General features: G+C 42.7%; 1 protein-coding gene across 1 annotated transcript; it reads left to right on the top strand.

Moving 5' to 3' along the window:
- The first annotated feature begins 3,749 nt into the window (after nt 1-3,749).
- LOC132651584 (igE-binding protein-like) lies at nt 3,750-5,325 on the top strand. Its single transcript, XM_060376820.1, is given in 3 exon segments — nt 3,750-4,815; nt 4,818-5,042; nt 5,045-5,325. Coding segments are annotated over 3 exon segments (1,572 nt in total).
- Nucleotides 5,326-10,507: the final 5,182 nt, after the last annotated feature.

Genomic DNA, 10,507 nt, shown 5'->3' with positions numbered 1-10,507 from the left:
TTGATATTCCAATGAAAGTGACCAGACAAAATGGATTCTCTGTCTCTCAGTTTCTGTCAATTTATATCTTTGTTTCTGTTGGTCTCAGTCTTACTATTTCTGAATCTGTTACTCTAGCTTTTTCTCTCTCTTGTTTACTCTGTCATCCTCTCTCTGCCTGCAGCTTGTGGTTAAGTATGAAAAGCTCTCAGTTCTGCTGAAGGACTACAACAAGATGACTGCTTGCTGATGTGACATATTGGATGGTGTCTGTAAACATATAAGCAAGGTCCCAATTAAATGCTTTTTATTCAAATACCTTTTGTCAGGGAGCTTTGTCCCAGTAATTAATTAATGACTGAGGACATATCTGTGCATTTAATGAATAATAATAGTATCTACCATAATGTGAAAATAACATGTCAAGGATTAGTGACTTTATTAATGAATACATGAAAGAAATATGTGATACTATTCTGAACTAAGAGTCTTGGACACAGGAACTGTCATCTCTGGGTTGGGTGCTTTCAGATGCCCAGAGTATACCATGGTAGTGATCTTCAGCCTATCTCTCAAGCAGGCTGTCTACTTGGCCTCTTTAATAACTATATCCTGGCTTTCACCTATTTCATTACATCATTTTCATTCTCAGCCGACCAGCACCTGAGAGAATCTCAGGTTTCCATAGACATGAGTAAACACACTTTCCTCAGTTTCCAGTGTGTGATTTTTTTATGAAATCCAACAAGATATTATCTCATTCCTTTATCAATATCCCACAATTTACTCCTGTTTACCTCTGTGACAATGTCAGGTAGGAAATAAAACTTTAATGTTTATTTTTTGGACAGCTTCATAAGTAAGGGAACTTGACCTTGATGTGTGATTAAGATGATTGTACTGAATGACATGGTGGTCTCATATTGTGGTCTTGGATCTGAAATTTCAGAGATTGTAACTTTGAAATGAGCAGTTACTCACATACACACTAAACATACCTTCAAACTCTTATTGATGTAATAAGCTGGCAGGGTCTAGAGTCCCCTGGGGTATTGAGTCTTTAGGAGCAGGGAAAAAAAGAAGGAAAACAGAAAATTCCAGGGACTGGTTTTGATGAAACTAAGAAAGAATTGGTGTATTTAATAGGAGAACTGAGGGGCAATAAACTATTTGACAGCTGGTATTGTTACCCACTCATGTTGGCAACCCTCTCTGATCAGGGTTACTTTGGCTGACATGGCTGGACCAGCAGCTGTGTCCCAGTCTTGCATCAGTAAGGAAACTTCCTGGTCTTGGTGTTTACAGTTAAAACTGGTACTTGAGGACAGAGAAATCCGTATGTGTTATATGCCTAGTACAAAAGAACAGTATACGTTCCTGCATATGTCCTCTAGACAAACACTCTAAACATATTGTTAGTGCCAGAACTGCTTGTTTAAGGTGCTACCTGAGCTAATAGAGTCTGAGGTAGTTGACTAAACACTAGTTCATGGCTAGGACTCTCTGGAAAGTAATGACTGGAAAGCATGCCTTACAGAGTCAAACTCTTCCCTCCATTAGCAGAATCTTTTCTCAATGATATAAGTCATTGCAGGAGTTATCAACATATTATTTAATTGCTTATGAGGGAATTTCATATAATATACATTACACTCCTTTTTCATTGCTTCCAGCTTGAAATTCATACCAATGTGGCACTTTAAATTTTTTTTCTTTAAAATAAAACAATTGAAGAATGTGTTGTTCATGTACTCATTGAAGGAAGCATGATCACAGTCTCAGTGCCAATCCCTTAAATAAAACTGAGTTCATCCTTGCCAAACCCTGCCATCACTCCCCAAGAAGAAGCCATCAGTCCCACAGAGCTCTATACTTCATCACCTTGATCACAATTTTTCTTATGCATTTATTTATTACAGTTTGTTCACTTTGTTTCCCCTCTAATGCCTCTCCTCCCTCCAGTCACACCCATGCTCCTTCTCCTGCCCTTAAGTCCTTTCTCTAATTCTGTGATAGGGAGAGTCCTCCACCCCATTCTATCTGACCCTGGCTTATCAGGTGTCATCAAGGCTGGGTGAATCATCTTCCTCAGAGGTCTGATTCTCAGGGTACTGTTCTCCTTCTGTCCTTAATTCCCTCTATTTATGACATTCTTCCTGTCTCCTCTCCTGCAGGTTTCCCAGAGATCTGAGTGGAGGGAGAGTTTCATAGGGAAATCTCAATTAGAGCTGGGCGTGTTAAGGTCTCTCTCTGTATAATATCAGACTGTGGGTCTCTGTATGAAATCCCATTTAATGAAGAAGGAAGCATCTCTGTGGATCTGAGAACATGACACTGACTCTCAGTTAAAGGCAGAGAGCAACATATTTTAAAACCAACAGCCTGGGTCTCTTGAAAATTTCCATTGGATACCCTGGCCCTGAACTCAGTTAACTGCAATACATACTACAGTTCTCTGTCTGCATTTTATTTTCTTCACCCAGGATGATTTTTTCTGGTTCCATCTATTTGCCTGAAAATATCATGATATAACTTTCTTAGCTGAATAATACTCCATTATAGAAACATTCCATATTTTCCCTATGGAGATTGTCAGTCCTGTTTTTTAGTCCTTGGAAGTGGCTAGGACATTTATCATTGTATTGAATGACAAACTTTCAGGATAATTATGTTCTCTTAGCCTAGAAGTCCCTCCATCTTCTTTCACTGCCTCATTATTTAAAGTGAATTTCTCCTTGAAGCTCATCTATTTACATGTTGATTCTCTGTGGAGTGCCGGGGTTTGGTTGCCATGGCGCTGGCTTTGCCCTCAAAACTGGTAAACCGTTATGACCATTATGACCATTGGGCAACCGTTGTCACGAGCCCAGCCCGGGGCGTCATATGGGGTGATGAGCAACAGCCAATCAGGGACTGACATATCCTAGGCGGAGGACAGTTTCCTATATAAGGGATGGGTATCTGCCATTTGGGGTCTCCGTTTCTACTCGCTGTAAGCTTATGCTCTCCCTCTCAAGATGCATTAAAGCTTTACTGCAGAAGGATCCTGTGTGTGCTGCGTCGTTCTTGCTGGCGAGTCGATAGCGCGAGCCACATCTGTTGCCGAAACCCGGGAATATTGACCACAACATCGTCAGCAGCTTCGGAGACCCCTTGATTTCAAGGAGGATTCAGAACTGCAGGGAAAGGTAAGTTCGGAGAGGTATGCATGTCTCTGAAATTTTTGGGCCGATCCTTGCTGTGATATTTACTGTTATGGTTGCGCTTCTCTTGTTCATTTGTTTTCACGGTGGCTATTGTTAAATTTGGAGGGTGTCTGTAAGACCGAGGTACATGAGCGGCAAGACCTCCTAAAACCCTGTTATAAGTCTCCTGTAGATAAAGGAGCAGCAGAGAAGCCTCTCAGAGTGGGTAGAACGCAGCCTATAAGACGGTCGTAGATAAGCCCCCGGCGCGGTAATTTTACTTTTGTTTTACTCGGTGGCCATAAGGCAGACGTAAATAAGCTGCAACCGCCATGGGATCCACGCAATTGGTTGTAACCACACTCGAGGCAGTCTTAAAACAACGGGACATTAAGATAGCACACAGAACCCTTAAGAACTTTGTAAAAGAGGTGGATCGGGTGGCTCCCTGGTACGCATGTTCAGGGTCCCTCACAGTTGCATCATGGAATAAGTTAGGCAAAGATCTTGATCACCACCTAGTGAACAATGACTTGAGATTGGGCACCAAGGCAATCTGAAAACTTGTTAAGAACTGCTTAGGAGATGATAATTGCAAAAGGGCGGTTGATGAAGGACAGGTCACCCTCGAGGAAGTTCAGGACAGCATGTCAGAAACCGAACGCAGTGAGAGGTTGGGTGCATGCAAGAAAAAGGATACCCATAAAAACAAAAAAAGCTAAGGACCCTCAAAAAAAAGGAGTGCAACCCCCTAAAGAGTCCAGCCCCCTGTTTAATCCTCTAGAGGAAAGACCACATGGACTCCATCCTGTAAAGGAGCTAAAAGCACTGAACCTCGACAGTTCTGAGAGCTCCAGCCCTGGTACCTCTGATGCAGAGTCTCTTGATTCAGAGGAGGAGGCTGAACTAGATGAAGAAATGGCCAAATATGAGGAGGAGAGATACTATCCAGATGAGCGAGGGATAAATAAAAAACTCCCTCGCACCTCCCATCCTCGAACAGTGCCTACTGCACCTCCGCCATACGAGGCACGATCTCCAAATTTTTCTTTTGTGCCAGATAAGGTTAGAAAAAAGATTCAAATGACCTTTCCTGTTTTCGAAACAGAAAATGGAGGACGAGTGCATGCGCCCGTAGATTACAATCAATTAAAAGAATTGGCTAAATCAGTCCACAAATATGGAGTTAATGCAAATTTTACTTTGGTGCAATTAGATAGACTTGCTAATAATGCTTTAACTCCTGTTGATTGGCAAATGGTGGCAAAGGCCGCCCTCCCAAATATGGGTCAATACATGGAATGGAGAGCCCTCTGGTTTGAGGCTGCCCAAACACAAGCTCGAGCAAATGCCTATGCTCTTACCCCTGAACAGAGAGATTGGACCTTTGATCTGTTGACAGGCCAAGGACGCTTTACCGTGGACCAAACAAATTATCATTGGGGGGATTATGTTCAAATTTCTCAAACAGCCTTTAAGGCCTGGAAGGCGTTATCTCGTAAAGGAGAGGCCAATAGGCAGCTTACAAAGACTGTACAAGGACCTCAAGAGTCATTTTCAGATTTTGTGGCCAGAATGACAGAGGCCGCAGGGCGCATTTTTGGAGATATAGAACAAGTTGAACCTTTTATTGAACAGCTGATATTTGAACAACTACTCAAGAATGTAGGGCAGCCATAGTCCCCAGAAAGAACAAGGGATTACAAGATTGGCTCAGAGTGTGCACAGACCTCGGAGGACCGCTTACCAATGCGGGCCTAGCGGCTGCTATCCTCCAATCTCAAAAACGTCCTGCTGGTAAGACCAACCAGAGGACTTGCTATAACTGTGGCAAACCTGGACATTTTAAAAAAGATTGCAAAAATTCAAATAGGAGGGGGAAACACCGACCCTATGCAACCGTTGTGGCAAAGGATATCATAAAGCTAGTCAATGCCGCTCAGTGAGAGATGTCCAGGGGAGATTCCTCCCACCCATCAACAATCAGACTACTGATAGTAATCAGGCTGCTGATGTGCCAAAAAACGGGCCGTGGGGCCCTCGGTCCCAGGGCCCTCAAAGATATGGGAACTGGTTTGTCAGAACCCAGGAGGACAACAGAGACACAGCTCAGGACACTCCACAAGAGTGGACCTGCGTGCCGCCTCCGACTTCTTACTGATGCCACAAATGAGTGTTCAACCAATTCCTGCAGAGACCATAACACCTTTGCCTCCAGGAACTTTTGGCCTCATACTGGGTCGAGGCGCAGTTACCTTGCAAGGTCTAATAGTATACCCTGGAATTGTAGATAATCAACATTCTACAGAAATTCAAATTTTATGCTCTAGTCCAAAAGGAGTTTTTTCAATCTCGAAAGGAGACAGAATCGCTCAATTGTTACTCCTCCCCGATATAGAGGGAGGATCCTCCAGACCAAAAATTGCCAAAATGGGCTCTTCAGGCAATGATTCAGCCTACTTGATGGTCCCTTTACATGAGAGACCCAGGCTCCATTTAAAAATTAATGGCAAAACGTTTGAAGGTATTCTAGATACAGGAGCAGATAAAAGCATAATCTCCTCTCATTGGTGGCCTAAAGCCTGGCCCACCACCCAATCATCCCATTCTTTACAAGGGCTGGGGTATCAATCCTGCCCCTCAATCAGCTCTGCTGCCTTAATATGGGAAACCCCAGAATGTCAGCAAGGAAAATTTATACCATATGTGCTCCCTCTCCCAGTCAATCTTTGGGGAAGAGACATTATGCAACATATGCGTTTGACCCTATCAAATGAGTGTGCCCCTCCTGGGAGATACTCATCGCAAGCAAAAGGCGTTATGTCAAAGATAGGGTACAAGATAGGAAAAGGATTGGGTAAACAAGAGCAAGGAAGAACAGAACCTATCTCACCTATAGGAAACCAAACCAGACAAGGTTTGGGTTTTTCCTAGGGGCCATTGGGGCAGCACAACCCATACCATGGAAAACAGAGGACCCTGTGTGGGTTCCTCAATGGCCACTATCCTCTGAAAAGCTAGAAGCGGTGACCCAGCTAGTAAAAGAACAATTAAATTTGGGTCACATTGAACCATCTACATCTCCATGGAACACTCCAATTTTTGTGATTAAGAAAAAATCAGGCAAATGGAGATTGTTACATGATTTTAGAGCCATTAATGAACAGATGAATATGTTTGGCCTCGTACAGAGGGGCCTTCCTATGCTGTCTGCCCTACCTAAGGGCTGGAGCCTAATTATTGTAGATATTAAAGATTGCTTTTTCTCCATACCTCTATTTCCCAAAGATAGGCCTAGATTTGCTTTTAGCATTCCCTCCATTAACCATGCAGAGCCTGATAAGCACTATCAATGGAAAGTCCTGCCACAGGGAATGACTAATAGTCCCACTATGTGTCACCTTTATGTTCAAGAAGCATTGCTGCCGTTAAGAAAGCAATATTCTTCATTAATTCTGCTTCATTATATGGATGATATTCTTTTATGCCATAGAAATATGACAATGCTTCAAAAAGCCTATTCTTTGCTAAAAATTTTAAAACAATGGGGTCTACATGTTGCTACAGACAAAGTGCAAATGGCCAATACTGGACAATTCTTGGGATCCATAGTGTCCTCTACAAAAATTGTGCCTCAAAAAGTAGAAATAAGGAGAGATCATCTCTGTACCTTAAATGATTTTCAAAAACTGTTAGGAGATGTTAATTGGCTTCGACCAATTAACTTAAAAATTCTTAAAAATTCCTACTGCTGAATTAAAGCCTTTGTTTGATATCCTGGAGGGAGATCCTCATATTTCCTCTCCCAGGAGTCTTACGCCTGCAGCTAGCCAAGCCCTGCAAAAGGTGGAAATAGCTTTACAAAATGCACAAGTACAACGCATTGATAATACACAGGCTTTTAATTTATGTGTCTTCAAGACGTTTCAGCTGCCAACTGCTCTGTTATGGCAGAATGGACCACTATTATGGATCCATCCAAATGCATCTCCTTCTAAGATTATAGATTGGTATCCCAATGCCATTGCACAATTAGCACTCAGGGGATTAAAGTCAGTAATTACCTATTTTGGGCGAGAGCCCAAACTCCTAATTGTACCCTATACTGCTGCACAAGTTCAAACCTAGCGGCCACTTCTAATGATTGGGCTGTTTTGATTACCTCCTTTACAGGAAAAATTGATAATCATTATCCAAAACATCCTATTCTATAATTTGCACTAAATCAAGCTGTGGTGTTTCCACAAATAACAGTTAAGTCCCCACTCAAAGATGGATTAATAGTATATACAGATGGTTCAAAAACAGGAATTGGTGCTTATGTGGTTAATGACAGGGTAATATCTAAAGACTATAAAGAAACCTCATCTCAAGTGGTAGAGTGTTTGGTAGTCTTAGAAGTTCTAAAAACCTTCTCAGAACCCTTAAATATAGTGTCAGATTCCTGTTATGTGGTTAATGCAGTTAACCTATTGGAGGCCGTGGGAGTCATTAAACCCTCTAGTAAGGTCGCTTCTATTCTTCAGCAAATACAATCGACCTTACAAAATAGAAGAATTCCCATATACATTACCCATGTCAGTGCACATTCGGGTCTGCCAGGCCCAATGTTCAGGGGCAATGATTTGGCAGACAAAGCTACTCGACTTGTAACTGTTGAACTGTCCTCCCAGGCAGATATGGCAAAAGACTTTCATCAACGCTTCCATGTGACAGCTGAGACTCTCTGCCGCCGCTTTTCAGTAAAAACTGTTGTGAGTTTCTACCCGTACCTCATGTAGGAATAAACCCACGGGGCATAAGACCATTACAGATTTGGCAAATGGATGTTATTCATGTCTCTTCTTTTGGAAGATTTCAATACCTGCATGTCTCCATTGATACATGCTCAGGCATTATATTTGCCACACCATTGACAGGAGAAAAAGCCTCACATGCGATACAACATTGCCTTGAGGCGTGGAGTGCTTGGGGAACGCCTAAGACTCTCAAGACTGATAATGGACCTGCATATACTTCACAAAAATTTCAGCAGTTCTGTCCTCAGATGAACGTGACTCATCTGACTGGCCTTCCCTACAACCCTCAAGGACAAGGGATTGTAGAATGTGCACATCGCACGCTCAAATCTTACTTAATAAAACAAAAAAGGGGAGTAGAGGATGTTCTTCCCTCAATACCAAGAGTGACTGTCTCTATGGCACTCTTTACCCTAATTTTTTTAAACTTGGATGATAAAGGCCATACTGTGGCAGAAAGACATTACTCAGAGCCTAATAGGCCAAAAGAGATGGTTAAATGGAAAGATGTTCTGAGTAACACATGGAAAGGACCGGATCCTATTCTTATAAGATCCAGGGGAGCTGTTTGTGTTTTTCCACAGGGTGAAGACAATCCATTCTGGGTACCTGAAAGACTTACTAGGAGGATTGTGGAATCCACCAAGAGAACAGATGATGAGAATGTGGAATCATCTTGTTATGATGATGCAGATGGTAACACTCACAACAGGGGAACACTGTTGGGGAATCATGTCTGCATTCCCAAAGCCTATGCCGGTCATACATAATTCATTGGTTTTTCCTAAATTTTTCTCATCCAATACAAATCAGATGGTTTTTCTGCCTAGTCCTGTCTGTATTTATTCCCTTTTTTTACTTGTTTTTTCCAATAATTCTTTTAGAAATTGTACCAATGAGACATGCTGGATGTTGCAATGTTGGAATGCCAGGCGTTACGCTCGTGCCCTGGTTGTTAGAGTCCCGCAGTGGATCCCAATCCCTGTGGACTCCATCCACCTTCTCCCTGTTTAGACAGAAGAAAGATTTTGGCATCACCACAGCCGTTGTTACTGCCATCGCTGACTGCAGTCGGCTTGGCAATGGCAGGTGTGGCTGAAGCCATAAACCTTCATGCATCTGCTAGCGCACAATTAAAAGGTGGATTGATGGTTCTTAACCAGCGTCTGGATCTTGTGGAAGAAAGAATAGATATTTTATCTCAATTGGCTCAATTAGGGTGTGAAAGAAAAATAGGAGCACTCTGTATTACCAGTGTACAATATGAAAATTTTACCCGAGCCGCTAATTTGTCCAGGAAATTGTCCCTATATCTTGCAGGAAATTGGTCAGAAGGATTTAAAGAAATGAAGAGCTCAGGGCGGCGGTGGCGACTATTAATTCTACTTGAGTGGATTTATTGCTCACAGATGGATTATTATCCTGGGTTTCTTCCGCCTTTTCTTATTTTAAGAAATGGGTGGGTGTTGGGATGTTTGGCGCTGCCCTGTGCTGTGGTTTAATATTTGTCCTCTGGTTGTTCTGCAAACTCAAAACCCAACAAAAACGTGACAAGGTGGTGATTGTACAGGCACTAGCTGCTCTGGAGCAAGGCACCTCCCCCGATATTTGCTTATCCATGCTGAAAACTTAATGTTTGACAAGGTTGCCTCTGTCTTTGCAAACACATGCCACAATCTGGATTTACAGCCCTTGCACTCCATGGGGATCTGTTTCCCATTGCACGGGGATGGGTGTAAATCACATTTTTTCTCTTGCCAAACGATCTGGAAAGTCAGTGACGGAAAAATGCAAATAAGTCTTCACCGACCTAAGACAGGACAGCCTCACAGTGAGGAGGTTGCTCCAATGATGGGCAACGGCTGAAGCATTGCCTTCCACCAGGCTCAGACGTTGGCTTTCTGGCATAATGCTGTATTGACATTAGGAAGCTTACTGTTCAAACAAAATAAAAAAGGGGGAGATGTGGAGAGCCGGGGTTTGGTTGCCATGGTGCTGGCTTCCGCCCTCAAAACTGGTAAACCGTTATGACCATTATGACCATTGGGCAACCGTCGTCACGAGCCCAGCCCGGGGCATCATATGGGGTGATGAGCAACAGCCAATCAGGGACAGACACATCCTAGGCGGAGGACAGTTTCCTATATAAGGGATGGGTATCTGCCATTTGGGGTCTCCGTTTCTACTCGCTGTAAGCTTATGCTCTCCCTCTCAAGATGCATTAAAGCTTTACTGCAGAAGGATCCTGTGTGTACTGTGTCGTTCTTGCTGGCGAGACGATAGCGCGAGCCACAATTCTCCAGTGAAGAAATGTCTGGGAAAGGTTAGGAAATATGGCCTTGTTAGATAATATAATTCCTTTTGGAGTTTTTTTTTAAAGGAAGGTGTGCTTTGAGGTTGAGATGCTAATGAAACTGACCAAACAGAATGGAGTCGTCTTTTTTTTTTTTTTTTACTATAGGTTTAGGTCTCTAACTTCTGATTCTGTTTCTCTATCTCTTTCCCTTTTTCCTGCCACTTGTGGTTTACTATGAAAAGTTCTCA

Source organism: Meriones unguiculatus (genome assembly GCF_030254825.1).
Source record: "Meriones unguiculatus strain TT.TT164.6M chromosome Y unlocalized genomic scaffold, Bangor_MerUng_6.1 ChrY_unordered_Scaffold_23, whole genome shotgun sequence".
Classification (NCBI taxonomy): Eukaryota; Metazoa; Chordata; class Mammalia; order Rodentia; family Muridae; genus Meriones; species Meriones unguiculatus.
This window is presented reverse-complemented; position numbering and strand designations above follow the sequence as displayed.